The 18,744-nt window shown below is 40.7% G+C and overlaps 1 protein-coding gene across 8 annotated transcripts in view; it reads right to left on the bottom strand.

The window, feature by feature from the left end:
• Window positions 1–3,704: 3,704 nt before the first annotated feature.
• SCAR (wiskott-Aldrich syndrome protein family member 3 SCAR) overlaps window positions 3,705–18,744 on the bottom strand; it is a 67,470-nt gene continuing 52,430 nt past the window's right edge. For 5 of the 8 annotated variants that reach the window (XM_070104445.1, XM_070104448.1, XM_070104449.1 and 2 more), the window contains one exon: window positions 3,705–18,371. In XM_070104445.1, coding sequence (XP_069960546.1) covers window positions 18,199–18,371 — 173 coding nt within the window. In that variant the 3' untranslated portion in view covers window positions 3,705–18,198. The remainder of the gene's footprint in view (window positions 18,372–18,744) is intronic. The other 3 variants (XR_011394602.1, XR_011394603.1, XR_011394601.1) reach the window with 3 other exon arrangements.

The following is an 18,744-nucleotide window of genomic DNA, read 5'->3' as shown; positions in this document are numbered from 1 at the left end:
GTAGTGCACACATACCCCACATACCCATGGTGTGGGTGGTAGTGATCACATACCCATGGTGTGGGTGGTAGTGCCCACATACCCATGGTGTGGGTGGTAGTGATCACATACCCATGGTGTGGGTGGTAGTGATCACATACCCATGGTGTGGGTGGTAGTGCCCACATACCCATGGTGTGGGTGGTAGTGATCACATACCCATGGTGTGGGTGGTAGTGCCCACATACCCATGGTGTGGGTGGTAGTGATCACATACCCATGGTGTGGGGGTGGAGTGCCCACATACCCAGTGCCCACATACCCATGGTGTGGGTGGTAGTGATCACATACCCATGGTGTGGGTGGTAGTGATCACATACCCATGGTGTGGGTGGTAGTGATCACATACCCATGGTGTGGGTGGTAGTGATCACATACCCATGGTGTGGGGGGTGGTATGATGTGGGTGGAGTGCCCACATACCCATGTAGTGATCACATACCCATGGGGGGGTGGTAGTGACCACATACCCATGGTGTGGGTGGTAGTGACCACATGTCCATGGTGTGGGTGGTAGTGCCCACATACCCATGGTGTGGGTGGTAATGCCCACATACCCATGGTGTTGGTGGTAGTGCCCACATACCCATGGTGTGGGTGGTAGTGATCACATACCCATGGTGTGGGGGTGGTACCCATGGTGTGGGTGATCACATACCCGTGGTGTGGGTGGTAGTGCCCACATACCCATGGTGTGGGGGTGGTAGTGATGATCACATACCCATGGTGTGGGTGGTAGTGAACACATACCCATGGTGTGGGTGGTAGTGCCCACATACCCATGGTGTGGGGGTAGTGTACCCATGGTGTGGGTGGTATGCCCACATACCCATGGTGTGGGTGGTAGTGCCCACATACCCCACATACCCATGGTGTGGGTGGTAGTGCCCACATACCCATGGTGTGGGTGGTAGTGATCACATACCCATGGTGTGGGTGGTAGTGCCCACATACCCATGGTGTGGGTGGTAGTGATCACATACCCATGGTGTGGGTGGTAGTGCCCACATACCCATGGAGTGGGTGGTAGTGATCACATACCCATGGTGTGGGTGGTAGTGCCCACATACCCATGGTGTGGGTGGTAGTGATCACATACCCATGGTGTGGGTGGTAGTGCCCACATACCCATGGTGTGGGTGGTAGTGATCACATACCCATGGTGTGGGTGGTAGTGATCACATACCCATGGTGTGGGTGGTAGTGCCCACATACCCATGGTGTGGGTGGTAGTGATCACATACCCATGGTGTGGGTGGTAGTGCCCACATACCCATGGTGTGGGTGGTAGTGATCACATACCCATGGTGTGGGTGGTAGTGCCCACATACCCATGGTGTGGGTGGTAGTAATCACATACCCATGGTGTGGGTGGTAGTGATCACATACCCATGGTGTGGGTGGTAGTGATCACATACCCATGGTGTGGGTGGTAGTGATCACATACCCATGGTGTGGGTGGTAGTGATCACATACCCATGGTGTGGGTGGTAGTGCCCACATACCCATGGTGTGGGTGGTAGTGCCCACATACCCATGGTGTGGGTGGTAGTGCCCACATACCCATGGTGTGGGTGGTAGTGCCCACATACCCATGGTGTGGGTGGTAGTGATCACATACCCATGGTGTGGGTGGTAGTGCCCACATACCCATGGTGTGGGTGGTAGTGATCACATACCCATGGTGTGGGTGGTAGTGCCCACATACCCATGGTGTGGGTGGTAGTGATCACATACCCATGGTGTGGGTGGTAGTGATCACATACCCATGGTGTGTGGGGTAGTGATCACATACCCATGGTGTGGGTGGTATTGACCACATACCCATGGTGTGCGGGGTAGTGATCACATACCCATGGTGTGGGTGGTAGTGCCCACATACCCATGGTGTGGGTGGTAGTGCCCACATACCCATGGTGTGGGTGATCTCTTAGTGGTGAGTAATATTGCAATCTAGAGTCAATAAGAGACTATTCTGGGAAAGTTTCACCAGCCGGTGACTTCATCAGTCCAGTGCAGAGAAAGGTGATATGTGAGTTGTTGTTGTTGTTTGAAGTAATCAGTCCCTCAGCCTGGAACTGATGAACACACTGACTCCAGCCTGAGGGACTGATTATCTCAATTTTCTTATTCTCCAACTTTTCTGCATTGAACCTATTACAGTGGACCCCCGGTTAACGATATTTTTTCACTCCAGAAGTATGTTCAGGTGCCAGTACTGACCGAATTTGTTCCCATAAGGAATATTGTGAAGTAGATTAGTCCATTTCACACCCCCAAACATACACGTACAAACGCACTTACATAAATACACTTACATAATTGGTCGCATTCGGAGGTAATCGTTATGCGGGGGTCCACTGTATAATCAAAATTATGCACTAAACCCGACAGGGTTATAGAACGCTGAGCATTGGACTGAACAAGCCACTGGCTGCCCTGATGTTTCTACAAAGATATGTTGCACAAACATCTTGATTATCAACTTAATGGTTTCTCTAAACTGTGTACAGTGGTACCTCGAATTTCCAACACTTCCCACCTCAAACAATTATGTAAAAGTGATTTTTGTAAGTGCTTTTGTGTATTTTTGTAAGTGCTTTTGTGTATTTTTGTAAGTGCTTTTGTGTATTTTTGTAAGTGCTTTTGTGTATTTTTGTAAGTGCTTTTGTGTATTTTTGTAAGTGCTTTTGTGTATTTTTGTAAGTGCTTTTGTGTATTTTTGTAAGTGCTTTTGTGTATTTTCGTAAGTGCTTTTGTGTATTTTTGTAAGTGCTTTTGTGTATTTTTGTAAGTGCTTTTGTGTATTTTTGTAAGTGCTGTTGTGTATTTTTGTAAGTGCTGTTGTGTATTTTTGTAAGTGCTTTTGTGTATTTTTGTAAGTGCTTTTGTGTATTTTTGTAAGTGCTTTTGTGTATTTTTGTAAGTGCTTTTGTGTATTTTTGTAAGTGCTTTTGTGTATTTTTGTAAGTGCTTTTGTGTATTTTTGTAAGTGCTTTTGTGTATTTTTGTAAGTGCTTTTGTGTATTTTTGTAAGTGCTTTTGTGTATTTTTGTAAGTGCTTTTGTGTATTTTTGTAAGTGCTTTTGTGTATTTTTGTAAGTGCTTTTGTGTATTTTTGTAAGTGCTGTTGTGTATTTTTGTAAGTGCTTTTGTGTATTTTTGTAAGTGCTTTTGTGTATTTTTGTAAGTGCTTTTGTGTATTTTTGTAAGTGCTTTTGTGTACAGTGGACCCCCGGTTAACGATATTTTTTCACTCCAGAAGTATGTTCAGGTGCCAGTACTGACCGAATTTGTTCCCATAAGGAATATTGTGAAGTAGATTAGTCCATTTCACACCCCAAACATACACGTACAAACGCACTTACATAAATACACTTACATAATTGGTCGCATTCGGAGGTAATCGTTATGCGGGGGTCCACTGTATTTTTGTAAGTGCTTTTATGTATTTTTGGGGGTCTGAAATTGGCTAATCTAATTTACATTATTCCTTCTGAGTACAAATTCATTCGGTAATGGCACTGGAACAGCTTTCTGGAAAGAATTAAGTTCGTAACTCGGGGAACCACTGTATTTAAAATCAGATTTAGATTTTTCATTTGTATTTTATTTGAGTCATATTTCTGAAAGTAACATAGCGGTATAAGGAAATGAAAAAACAATTATCATCACAATTTTATTAAGAAGAAAATCTCTTACATTCATTTGCGCCATGAAGCATGTTTTGAAGTGAAGGAAGAGAATGTACGTAATGGGGAAATAACTTACTGCAAGATTAAGACAGAACCTGCACACCCACACATCCACACACACACACACACACACACACACACACACACACACACACACACACACACACACACACACACACACACACACACACACACACACAATTAAGATCAGAGGCAGTACTGTATTTTCTTGCATATAAGGCACGCTTTTCCCCACCCATATAAAGAGGTCTTGGAAAGTCAGCCTGAGGTTTATATAGTGAAGATCAGGATCAAGGGTAGGCCTCAAGTTAGGCTTTATCAGATGTTTACTAACATTACAACTGCTTGGGAACACTGTGCGCCTTATGTGCTGGAAAATACAGAATTTATAATCTTTCGAAAGGGATATAAATTAACACTGCCTGAACTGGAAAAAGAAATAGAATGATTTGTGAATGTATGGTGGTGCAGGTCTTGGAGGTTCATGGGAATAATGACAACGTAGGTCCAGTGTGTGGAGGACAGGGTATGTTGGTATGTGGAGACAGGGTATATATGTAAGGGATATTTGGACAGGTTATGTAGGTAAGGAATGTGTGAAAGTAAGTACTGTACATGTAAGTTATCTCTCACCTGGGCCAGAGTGTAAGTTATCTCTCACCTGGGCCAGAGTAAGCCACCTCTCACCTGGGCCAGAGTGTAAGTTATCTCTCACCTGGGCCAGAGTAAGCCACCTCTCACCTGGGCCAGAGTGTAAGTTATCTCTCACCTGGGCCAGAGTGTAAGTTATCTCCCACCTGGGCCAGAGTGTAAGTCACCTCTCACCTGGGCCAGAGTGTAAGTTATCTCTCACCTGGACCAGTGTAAGTTATCTCTCACCTGAGTCAGAGTGTAAAGAAATAATAGTCAAAACAGAAAGATAAATTAAAAATATATGAAAATGATATGGTCTTTGATGCAAAGGAAACTAAGTGTTGCTATACAGATATTTAAAGGCATGGTATGGGTTTATGTTCAACTGGGGAGATTATATGATTTGTAACATAGATGAAATGAAAACAACTTGTTCATGGGAATCACCGAGAAACACTATCATCATGTCTTCATATCTGATATACATTCAAAACAGCCTCAATCTAAATTATTCAAGGAAGAACCAACTACAAATTTGTTCGAGACGTGAATAAATGAAAGTCTGGATGGAGATGTGAATTGTAGTCCACCGACATTGCTGACTTGGTGTTGCAACCACTCAGCCTGAGGTGGCAGTGCTGGGTTTGCTAAAAGCGTGACTCTCAAAATCGTAATAACACGACTGGAAATAAACCAGGGTTTACGCACAAGCCTGGAGTTTTACGACTCACTTGCCATAAATTCAAACCTAACCTATTCCCTGGTTTATAAGTATAAATTATTGGGTCAAGTCTCCATCCAGTGTTTCATTTATTCAACGGCAGTCGTTAGGTTTTTACCTTGGGGTTGTTAATGACATAGTGAGCAATGCCGTGTATCCGATGAACAAGCCTGACGGTGGTGCTACAGCTTAAGGCCCAACTATTTTCACAATATACATTTTCACAAGTGCCATTTGTCCATCTTAGTAGCACCACATGATACAGTTAATAGGATGATATTCACAATGTTTTACAGTTTCACTGTAGTATATTGGAGAAGAGGACTACAGTGTTGCCTCTCGTCACTCTTCCAATACACTGGCCATATACAAAAGGTACATACATATATCAAAACATTGTCTAGGGTTTTAACAGCATCCAAAAACCTTTTGCACCTCACATTACTGATACTTGCATGTTATTTGTTGCAACTGGCGTAAGTCAACAGACTGTCATGCTAGACATTTTAACTTGCAATATAACTAGCAAATAAACACAAACATTCCACATCACTGCTATGAGCAGCATTGAGAGGGATGTAACAGTAATCTTCAGCTTAAACCTGCTCGTTACACACAAAAATCAGACCATTAATGGTAGGTTATCACTACAGAGAATGATAGGTCAAAATGACCTACTGCCAATGATAGTAGAGACTGTAGAAGCTTGAACAGGGGTAATATTTCACTCGTATGTTGAATATGTGTCTAATTCATCATCTGGTGCTAATGAATACCACTGATGTGCAACTCATCAGACACAGCAACATCAAGGAATCCCCCAGATGTTGAGCATGCGTCTAATTCATCATCTTGTTGCTATCAAATACCACTGATATGCAACTTGTCAGACACAGCAACATCAAGGAATACATGCTGAACATGTGTTCAATTCATCATTCACTCAGTGTAATGTTTCATCACAACTTGATCAAGTTCTAGAGCAAAACATTGTTCACACAAAACTGTTTCTACAAAGTCTCTTCGTTTACAGAAAATGATAATGAAGGTTGTTAACCAAGAATTAAATCATTTCTTTGGAATAAACACATTAGGTGAGCAGAGGATATCCCTGAAATGCTACCTAGTACTGTACCTAATTACCATCACCTGCCATTGTTTCTAATTAGTATATCTTTTATACTTTATCTTTCTGCGTGAGACAATTGCACTCATCAATAATGATTAAAATATGGGCAGCAGTTGGGTATGTTTATTGTTGAAATGTCTGACCTACACAGTAGGCTTGTTAAGTCAAATACAGAGGCAGCAGTGTAGTAGTGAAGATAATGTAATTAGACCATTAACTTTTTTCTCCAAGGGTGATGGACTGATTATACAGTGGACCCCCCCTTAACGATCACCTCCCAATGCAACCAATTATGTAAGTGTATTTATGTAAGTGCGTTTGTATGTGTATGTTTGGGGGTCTGAAATGGACTAATCTACTTCCCAATATTCCTTATGGGAACAAATTCGGTCAGTACTGGCACCTGAACATACTTCTGGAATGAAAAAATATCGTTAACCGGGGGTCCACTGTATTATCTTCATTCCACTACCACTCTGCTGCCTCTGTATTTGACTAAACAAGTCTACTGTGTAGGTGAAACATTTCAACAATAAACATACCCAACTGCTGAACGTGTGTCTTGATCATCAACTTGTTGGTATTTTATACCATTATCAACACACTTACCAATGCCTACACAACACAGAAAACATTACTCCAGAATTTCTCCATGTGGTAGTTTGCACCAGATTTTTTAAACAAAACTAACTCACAATATGCCTAAATCCTTTTCAAGGGAAATGGCTACAAGCCTAATTACCTATTCCCCAGATGTTTGTTACCTATGGGCTTGGCATCCCCCCCCCCATGAATGTATGCCCCTCACACTTCTCCGTTATATAACACTGCAAAGTCCTGCCGCTCTATCATTAGTGAGACGAAGCATTTTCCTAAGAATATTAAATGCAGGGAGTCAGGGAAACTGGCAGGCTGGACCTGAGTCCTGGAGGTGGGAAGTACAGTGTCTGCACTCTGAAGGATGGGTGTTAATGTACCAGTTTTATAACTGTAGTGTAAGTGCGCTTCTGGCAAGACAGTGATGAAGTGAGTGATGAAAGTTTTTCTTTTTCGGGTCACCCTGCCTTGGTGGGAGACGGCTGATGTGTTAATAATAATAATAATAATAATAATAATAAAAATTAACTGGTAGTGTGTACGCACTATCACAAAGCTTCGTACACATACAATAAAGAACATACACAGCTTTTAAAACTCTCAATCAGTGCAGCCGAGTCTTTGTCAGCTTCCTGACTCCAGCACTCACCTTGGGGGTCACACAACAACCCACCAGGATCTATTAAAGATCAATTTCCTTTTTGAAATTATACATAATATTTAAGATTCAACACTTACTATTTAATGAAGACTCAGGTACTAAATGAAATTTATATAAAAAACATTTGCAAATGATAAAAAAATATAGAGGCAACAATATACAGTGGACCCCCGGTTAACGATATTTTTTCACTCCATAAGTATGTTCAGGTGCCAGTACTGACCGATTTTATTCCCATAAGGAATATTGTGAAGTAGATTATTCCTTTCAGACCCCCAAACATACACGAACAAACGCACTTACATAAATACACTTACATAATTGGACGCATTTGGAGGTAATTGTTATGCGGGGGTCCACTGTACTGTAACACATCAATAACTAGGAATTTTTAAGACTTTGTCATATTTAATTTACATTATGACTTCAGTCATATTTAATTTATATAATAGTGAACATATTTAAACCTATGATTTGAACTATTGCTTTAATTTTAATAGAGTGAACTGCATCAATGGTATGACCAGTCTTGCCGTGAGTCTTCTTCAAATAAAGCAAACTGTTTGTGTTGGTATATGAACAGTTTGTAACTAAAGAAGGTAAGCTGTGCACATGCCAAGTTGTTGTACAAGTTGGTGTGTATTTGTAAAGTTTGTGTGTGTAATTTAGAGTTTAGCTCCAGCTCTTGGGACCCACTATTCAAATTACTAAATGACTTGGCAAGATTAAACCCCATAAATCTGGCTGTGTTCACACGCCAGTTTAGGTCTCTTGGTGTGTGTACAATGTTCTTCTGTGTGTACAATGTTCTTCTGTGTGTACAATGTTCTTCTGATGTGTGTACAATGTTCTTGTGTTGTGTGTACAATGTTCTTCTGACGTGTGTACAATGTTCTTCTGACGTGTGTACAATGTTCTTCTGACGTGTGTACAATGTTCTTCTGACGTGTGTACAATGTTCTTCTGACGTGTGTACAATGTTCTTCTGATGTGTGTACAATGTTCTTCTGACGTGTGTACAATGTTCTTCTGTGTGTGTACAATGTTCTTCTGTGTGTGTACAATGTTCTTCTGTGTGTGTACAATGTTCTTCTGTGTGTGTACAATGTTCTTCTGTGTGTGTACAATGTTCTTCTGATGTGTGTACAATGTTGTTCTGTGTGTACAATGTTCTTGTGTTGTGTGTACAATGTTCTTCTGTGTGTACAATGTTCTTGTGTTGTGTGTACAATGTTCTTCTGATGTGTGTACAATGTGTAGGTTAAAATTCTAAGGGCCAAACCAGTACTTTTCAGTGACCAACTGCCCTTAATGGATACCATTATCTGCCCTAAATGGATGCCATTATCTGCCCTAAATGGATACCATTATCTCAAAAGACCAATGGATCATCTGGCAAACTGACCACCAAATGCTGACCTAAACTCTAATAAAAAATAATAAAACACCAAAGTTTTGCCCAAAATTACCATTAGGTCCTTAATAAGTATCAGTAATTTAAAAAAAAAATAGAGTAAAATACATACTTTATCCTTAACAGATGTTTAAGAAATGACTAGCCAAAAATGACCAAATGAATGAAGTAAATTGGATATTTAGACAAACTGGTTCAGTATTTTGTTGTACATTTGGAACATCAACTTAAAATCTAATGTTGTTATTGTTACACAAGGAAAGACAGCAAGCAAATGAATGATGTTTTTGTAAAAGTGTTTCTTTTTCATGGTCTTTCACCTTGGTGGAAGAGGAAAGATACAAAAAATACAACGTCCAGCTCCCTGGGGCCGACGTTCAGCTCCCTGGGGCCGACGTTCAGCTCCCTGGGGCCAACGTCCAGCTCCCTGGGGCCAACATCCAGCCCCCAGGAACGAATGTCCAGCTCACTGAGACTGGCATCCAGCCTCCAGGAATCAACGTCCAGCTCACTGAGACTGGCATCCAGCCTCCAGGAATCAACGTCCAGCTCACTGAGACTGGCATCCAGCCTCCAGGAATCAACGTCCAGCTCACTGAGACTGGCATCCAGCCTCCAGGAATCAACGTCCAGCTCACTGAGACTGGCATCCAGCCTCCAGGAATCAACGTCCAGCTCACTGAGACTGGCATCCAGCTCCCAGGAATCAATGTCCAGCTCACTGAGACTGGCATCCAGCCTCCAGGAATCAACGTCCAGCTCACTGAGACTGGCATCCAGCCTCCAGGAATCAACGTCCAGCTCACTGAGACTGGCATCCAGCTCCCAGGAATCAATGTCCAGCTCACTGAGACTGGCATCCAGCCTCCAGGAATCAACGTCCAGCTCACTGAGACTGGCATCCAGCTCCCAGGAATCAACGTCCAGCTCACTGAGACTGGCATCCAGCTCCCAGGAATCAACGTCCAGCTCACTGAGACTGGCATCCAGCCTCCAGGAATCAACATCCAGCTCACTGAGACTGGCATCCAGCTCCCAGGAATCAACGTCCAGCTCACTGAGACTGGCATCCAGCCCCCAGGAATCAACGTCCAGCTCACTGAGACTGGCTTCCAGCCTCCAGGAATCAACGTCCAGCTCACTGAGACTGGCATCCAGCCCCCAGGAATCAACGTCCAGCTCACTGAGACTGGCATCCAGCTCCCAGAAGCAGACAGGAAGCTCAAATACAATTTTAAAATATCTCCCTGCTAATCAACTTCAAGTTGTTCATCCCCACAACAAACAGTTTATCCTCCCATACATCCCTGACTCAAGATTGTCAGTCAAGTGACTGTTTAGCACAACAATCTTTCTTACTTTTGTTGACGATGATGCAAATATTGTAAGTGGTCAAACTTGGCTCATCAAATTTTTATATCGAGGGTGGACTGCACCAAGAAGTGTGTCAGTGAGATACAAAATAAAGTCTAAGGCATTTTATTGATAGGATGAGAATTAGTAACATCCCTGATGGACCACAAACTTTCAATAAAATGCCATAAACCACATACTGTTTTATTAACATACTGACCAAAATAACACACGTACAGAAATTGGTTTTAGCATAAAAACCAGTCGGCACTAGGAGGAAAAGTTGACCATTGTTAAGAGTTGCTTAAAAAATATAAAATTAACGAAAGAAATTAGTTTTTTCCTGTTTACAGAGAGAAACACAGACTCCAACACCATTAACACGCCATCAGACCGTTAACTATCTCCGCTACGATGCGGATTTCATACAACTTCATCGGCTACCTCACTTACACACTTGGCATAAACATTCACAGGAATACATCATAAAGAATAAAACTTGATAAAGAACTTCAATCACGGCTGACTTTAATATGGAACTTTTAATAAAACTTTCAAGATGTACAACTAAATTGTGCATTACAAAATTTAAAGAGGGAAGACATATAGTATATTATATACTTAGAACAGGGAGAGAGATATTCTACACTGACAAATTAGAGATAAATCTTTACATATGGTTTTATTATTACAATCAAAACTATGTGCTAAACCCATAAGGGTCTTTACATGGTTTTGATCCACCCTAAACCACAGTGCCACGCTTCATTTTTTTTAATCTAAGTTTAGGTATATTTATCCTTATATTCATAAGTAATCATTTTATACTATGTATATTGTTAATATGGGAACGAGGGGCTAGTAACTCCTGTAAAAATTACTAAAAGTAAAAATAAAAACTTTTTACATTTATTTATACAGGAGACGGCCAGTATTTAAAAATATATATTAATAACTTTGAATACGCATATGGTAAGTAAAATATGTATTTATGTTCCATTAATCTTGGTTTATAACTTGTCAAAATGCTATTCATAATCAGGGAGTTTCATGTCTATTAAAGGCATCCAGTTTTGCAAAAACTGCATGGAATAAATATTAACGTCAAGTCAGAGAATGGGTGGGGTTTGAACTCATGGCACGGTGGGTCTTTAAACGTGCAGGTCAGTGTGCTATGGACCATACTTACCTAACAAGATTCGTTCAGCTAAGTGTATTTCTGTACATTATAGGAATGTTAGCATGGGCCATCACTGTGACCACAAATGCAGATTTTTAGATGAATTTCCCACCAGCTTGGCTGTGGTGTGCTCTAGCCATGCAGGTGTGGGATGCAGCTGTAAAATCCTGCACTTGTGGTCACAGTGGTGGCCCATGCTAACCTCCCTATGGTATACAGAAATATACCTAGTTGGACGATTCTTCTTGGGGCTGTATTGTCCAGTGGATAACACACTGACATGATAGTTTTGGGACCCACTAGCCATGGATTCAAGTCCTACCAGTTCTGTATTTCTTTGCAAGTGTGTAAAGACCTTGAGAGTCTGGTATTTGTGTTATGGCTAAAGCAATGTCTAAAGACTTATCTCCAAATGCAGGTTAGTTGTGAAGTGTTGCAGCCGCAGCATTGCGACTTAAGATACACAGAAGCAAACTGGCATACAAGCTCCAGAATACTTAATACTCGGACATACTGTAAGCTCTCGTAAAGCTCATCTATACTGTGTAATACAGTGGACCCCCGCTTAACGATCACCTCCCAATGCGACCAATTATGTAAGTGTATTTATGTAAGTGTGTTTGTACATGTATGTTTGGGGGTCTGAAATGGACTAATCTACTTCACAATATTCCTTATGGGAACAAATTCGGTCAGTACTGGCACCTGAACATACTTCTGGAATGAAAAAATATCGTTAACCGGGGGTCCACTGTACTGTGTAATATTTTCTAAATGCAATTAAAAACTCATCCAAAATTGAATAGCACACGAAATGGCCTTTACACTTCATACTACTCAATTCTGAGTCCACATTTTCATATGCATTTGGAAGAAGAGAAATGCACTACATAGAGATTAATAAAAGTTGACTTTACTTCCCTCTTTCAGCACCTTGAGTGAGTATTCAAGAATATCAAAAACATGGCTCTTTTATAACTCAAAAGATGACTTAGTGCAGCAGGTTATATTACTGCAAAATTACTGTAAAATACACACAATTACTGAACAAAAAATTCAAACCTGAATCCTTAAAGCTTAATCAATGAATGGACCAACAGTTGTGTCTTCTGGCACAAGACCATAGACTTGAACCTGCCGAGCACAGGCCAGTAGGCCTACTGCAGTGCTCCTTACGTTTTAAGTGTAAATTTAATTGGATCTTTCTAAGATAAATCAATGACTGTTTTTGTATTAATTCACCGCTTGCAATGACAGCCAAATATAATTTTAACTGTCAATAGAGGAAAAATTATAAAACGTTAATGATAATAAGCAAAATAAAACAATTACACTGATTTAACCAAGACAAGATCATAATCAAAATGAACCAAGAGGCCTTTAAATAAAAGGCAAAATTATTATTTTTGTCTAAGTTTGGGTGTGAACAAGAGGCGCAATGGACAATTTATCAAATCTTAAGAATAGCAAAAATAAAAATGTCTTCAAAACGCCATTCAAAAATATACCTAGAGAGATGGTGCCAGACTTACAATTTGGGCACCAGGGGTCGAAACTTGCACACACGATGTTTGTATAGAAAATAATAGTGAAAAACATAGGAGACTTGACAGGTTTGCAGGGAATAAGTGACTGCAAAAAAAAAGTAATTAATAAAAGTAGTGAATAAGGATGCAAGGAACTGCATATATTCAACTTAGTGGGATTTTGTAAATTAACAACCTTCTGTATGTACAGGAATTAACTGCTTGTCTGTGTGTTTTATATGTACTACATATACATACATTCTTTAAACCAAAGATGCCAAGATGAACCTTACTATGCTATCCACACTGCCTCGTATATTGTAACAATAATTGCTGGGACCCTAAGAATGCACAACTAAGTTACTGTACTTCCTTGTATTTACTAGGTCCCTATATCCAAGACTTTTTACTTCAGGTCTCCCTGGCTAAACCCAAAAGGGTGAATGATGTTTTGTAGGACCATGGCTATGTTCCGTCAGGGTGACCCAAAGAAGAAAACATTCCCAGCGTTCATTCAATCTCCGTTTTTCCACAGATAGGTTGACACCACAATTAGATTACCCCACTGACTGCAACATCCTCACCCACTGACTGCAACATCCCCACCCAATGGCTGCAACATCCCCACCCACTGACTGCAACATCCCCACCCAGTGGCTGCAACATCCCCACCCACTGACTGCAACATCCTCACCCAGTGGCTGCAACATCCCCACCCACTGACTGCAACATCCCAGCCCCTCCTTCAGAGTGCAGGCACTGATGTTCCCACCAAGTCAACTTGGTCATGTTATCAACACAAATGAAACAATTAAGAAAACAGGTCAAGATCAAAATTCATATTCCCAATATGTATTGCAAGACTGGAAAAAATTCTACACAGGTACCAGACAACCAAAAAATAAATAAATTTGAGCCAAAAAAGCAAGAGAGAAAATCCAAAAATCAATTACAAGCCCTCTCTCTTCCCCTTGACACCACCAATCAGAGCACAAGCCCTTGAACCATCACCTTCACAAACCTCTCTGTCTTTCACCCTTGATTCATCATCTCACTCTCATGCTTGATCCATCACCAATCACGAGCTTTGCCTTTCTCTCACCTTGATCCACCACCACTCAAGTCTTCTCTCTCTCTCTTTCTCTCTTGATCCCTCACCAATCACAAGCCTCCTCTGGCTCTCTCTCACCTTTGATTCACCACCAACCAACCAGCTTTTTTCTCTGGGTGGAAGCAACCTTGTTTGAACCTATTAGTATGTATCACCCCATTACACCATCCTTCCTTCACCACATTATGTCTGGTTATGTGTCCATTTTCTTCTGACTTAACAACACTATTAAATAAAAATTCAGCTGTAGAATTTCTTTCAAAATATGCTCAGGAATTTTGGAATAACCAAAGTAAATGTATTTAAATATTTTGGAGTCAACTTATTGGCAGGTGGATCTATGAAGCAAGAGGCAAACCATAAAACTGATAAGGGAAACATAAATGGGTGGTACACTGATATATCTGCAGAGATTTAAGAACTTTATCCATGGAGGCAAAAGGGGGACTATACCAAAGTACAGTGGACCCCCGGTTTACGATCACCTCCCAATGCGACCAATTATGTAAGTGTATTTATGTAAGTGCGTTTGTACGTGTATGTTTGGGGGTCTAAAACAGACTAATTCACAATATTCCTTATGGGAACAAATTCGTTCAGTAATGGCACCTGAACATACTTCTGGAATGAAATAATATCGTAAACCGGGGGTCCACTGTATAGTGGTACGAACACTTGTAAAGTGTTAGGTATGGGTTTTCAACACTGCAGTGAGGAGGCTGGAGGTAGTGAAGATGTGCTTGATGGCAATATATTGTGAATATCATGCAGAGAATTCAGAGCTTGGAGATTATGAAAAGTATTATTCAGAGGGCTGAGGAGAGGTTGTTGAGGTGGTTTGCATATTCAGAAAAGATGGATAAACAGACTAGCTAGGAGGGCATATAAATCTTGGGGGAAGAGAAAAGGAGGGAATAGGGATCATAAACAAAAAATTTTGGAGGGAGGAGGTAAAGGAATCTTCAAGTGCTTATGAATGTACTTGATAGGAGTTTGGTTAGTGATTTTTATGGCTTGGTGTGCCACTGAGTGTGAGCAAGGTAACACTTATGAAGGGATTGAAGACAAAACTGGTTAACCTTAGATTCTGGAGAAGGAAAAAAAACTTTAGTACCAACACAGGAATGATAACCAAAGATGTTGGGTAGTAGTATTACTGGAATTATGATGTGTACACACTTGTGGCAAGATAGCTACTGGATGAGTGATGGTAAGTGTGTTTTCTTCTTGGATCACCCTCCCTTGGTTGTTTTCATTAATTATCTAAGGGTCCAGTAATGTTACAACATTTAAAACAATTTTAAGCAAGTTTAGTCTTTATTAATAAAAACCCTTAAACGGTCCAAACGTATATATACGTTCTTTCACGTAGCACCCCAAACGTATATATACGTTTCCTTCGTCATTCATTCAACATTGGCACGATATGCCTAGACATGAGAGAATGGGTGTGTGCACTCAGTGTGCGCCATATGAAAAAAATTGGGAACGCCTGGGTACCACATACTCTTTTTTCCTATTAAAAAATTTTGTTTTTTCTCTCAAAAAATTTGGGGCGCTGCGCGAGTGAATGTATATCTATGTTTGGACCGTTTAAGGGTTAAAGTGAAAAATACTAACTCACCTACCATATTCATCCTAACTCACTCATCCCAACTCACCTACTTTACTCATCCCAACTCACCTACCTCACTCATCCCAACTCGCCTACCTTACTCATCCCGAATCACCTACGTTACTCATTCCAACTCGCCTATCTTACTCATCCTGACTCAACATCCTCATCTCAACTCCTAGTAGGTACAGTACAGGCAAATGTTTCATACAAGGAAGAAAAGTAATTAGCTACATCTCTAGTAAGCAATGTGAATTATTCATCGAGTTCCAGCATACAAAAAGCGTCCATCACAGAACTAAGATTGTTACCTAATATCACATACGAGTTAATAATGTAGATGCAACGCTCGCACTGCCAGCAAGTGATGGAAAGACCCCATAATGCAGAACAAACCTTCATTGGACCAATGTTCCCCTCTTAATATTAATGGTATGCAATACCAACAAGCTGATGGATCAAGATGTACAGTAAACCTTCGATATATTGGACTTTGAAAATTATGAGTAGAGTCTACTGGATAAATTGTACTTTTAACTCCTGTAATGTTTACAGTACTACATTAGGTGTACAGTAGAGTACTTCGTTACATATTTTAAAATTTTTCAACATTTATCCGACTTGATGGACACTCTGACAATCCCGCCTCAGATTAGTCCATTATACTCAAAGTTTACTGTATGTAAAACACCTGGGTATTTATTTTTAATATTTTTTTCACAAGCCAGCAACTTTTTTTAAGTCAATACAGAGTTTATTTACTGCAGACCAGAGATGATGTAATCAGTCTAACCAACTTGAAGATGCTGACTACTAGCCCTGATAGTGATGGCTACTAGTCTTGATGGTGTTGACTACTGGTCTTGATGGTGATGATCAGTGTCTTGATGGTGATGGTCACTGTCTTGATGGTGATGGCTACTAGCCTTGATAAATCTAAGGAAGTGAATACCTTCTTCAAGGCAGAGACACTGACAACCCCATCAACTACTGTCACCATCCTTCAAGGCTGAGGGACTGACAACCTCATCTACCATTGTCACCATCCTTCAAGGCTGAGGGACTGAACCTCGTCTACTATTGTCACCATTCTTCAAGGCTGAGGGACTGACAACCCCATCAACTACTGTCACCATCCTTCAAGGCTGAGGGACTGACAACCCCATCAACTATTGTCACCATCCTTCAAGGCTGAGGGACTGACAACCCCATCAACTACTGTCACCATCCTTCAAGGCTGAGGGACTGACAACCCCATCAACTATTGTCACCATTCTTCAAGGCTGAGGGACTGAACCTCGTCTACTATTGTCACCATTCTTCAAGGCTGAGGGACTGAACCTCGTCTACTATTGTCACCATTCTTCAAGGCTGAGGGACTGAACCTCGTCTACTATTGTCACCATTCTTCAAGGCTGAGGGACTGACAACCTCATCTACTACTGTCACCATTCTTTAAGGCTGAGGGACTGATTACCCTCATCTTCAACTGTCACCAGTTAATACTCTTTCTTGAACTGAAAAAGCCACTGGTTATCAAAAGGTATTCAAAATATCCAGCCAGGTGTTGCACATATGTAACTCACATGTTCGACTGTGTGAGCTTCACTAACACATAACTTAATAAAGCTCAACAAAGGGCAACAAAATCTCCATAAAACCTGATGCAATTTGCATCTTTTCTTTACTATCGGTCAATAATATACATGACAAAAGGACAGGAAAAATAGAGAGGGACAGTCACCAGCAGAGAGAAATTTATATATATAGATTTATATATTAATTAAAAAGCTTTGTCTTTGGAAATAGAACTTAACATAAGCCAGAAATTTATACACAATAGTTATGTCTGTATTAACAAGAGAAGGGCAACAGGATATCACAAACAAAAGCATATACAATAAAGGAACTAATTTACAAATGTATTAAGAAACTATAAAAAATATTCCATAACAATGTAGCTTCCTTAATTTGTTTTCCAATGCATACCTGCTGTGGGAAATTAAATTACAAATTAAATAGGTGTTGAAAAACCATACAAATAGATTACATGGTCCCAAAAGAATATAAATCTTTCACCATGTATATAGTGACTTTCATAACCACAGGCCACATTATGTGCCACAAGGGGTCACAATTCCATATAAATTCTGTCTCTGAATAATTTTGACCAATACCATCATAGGACTAAACACAAATCCAGTCTTACAGAGGCCTATGATATGGGCCATACTGTTTTGTCTCACTTGGGGTCAAGCAAAACACATAGTGAATCATAAAAGTGTTTCACCTGCTACCATAGCATTCAAAATAGAAAGGATACATACTGAACCATGACTTGTACCGACTAAGAAACATCATTTCAACTGATACTCTGGTAGAGTGCTAGTTCCTTTAGTCATGGTATGTGGGAATACACTGAATATTCTGATCCTGTCTGTAACGGCTAAAAAAAGACAGAAGCTCGCATGAAGAAGCTAAAAAGTGGTTCCATCCAGACGTTTTATGCGCTGGTTTCGTCCCACTCGTCACTATCAGACTCACTATCAGAAGATGATTCACTATCACTAACTTCAAAGGCAAATCTTCTCTGCAGGATGGAAGCAACATCAATACTGTCTGGGTCTTCCTTGGGCTTAGTCTTGACGTCGTCCACCCTCGGACGCAGCTGGATACCTGCAAGTATATATACAAGGCCATTAACAAGCATATATAAACAATAAAATGGCACAATACAGTGACTGGAACAATACACAAATAATCTGCATACAGCACCAAAACGTCCTTGTAGGTTTCTTTCCCCTACATGCGTTTTTTTTTTTAATACATCAGTCATCTCCCACCTAGGCAGGATGACCCAAAAGAGAGGAAGCACTTTCATCAGCACTCACTCCATCACTGTCTTGCCAGAGGCATGGTGATGCTATCGTTGAAAAACTAACATATCTCCACCCATCCTTCAGAGTACAGGCACTGTACTTCCCACCTCCAGGAATCAAGTCCGGCTAACTGGTTTCCCTGAAACCCTTCATAAATGTTACCTTGCTCA

This window comes from Cherax quadricarinatus, chromosome 92 (assembly GCF_038502225.1).
Source record: "Cherax quadricarinatus isolate ZL_2023a chromosome 92, ASM3850222v1, whole genome shotgun sequence".
Classification (NCBI taxonomy): Eukaryota; Metazoa; Arthropoda; class Malacostraca; order Decapoda; family Parastacidae; genus Cherax; species Cherax quadricarinatus.
Note: the sequence above shows the minus strand (reverse complement) of the source record. Positions and strands in the feature narration are given on the sequence as shown.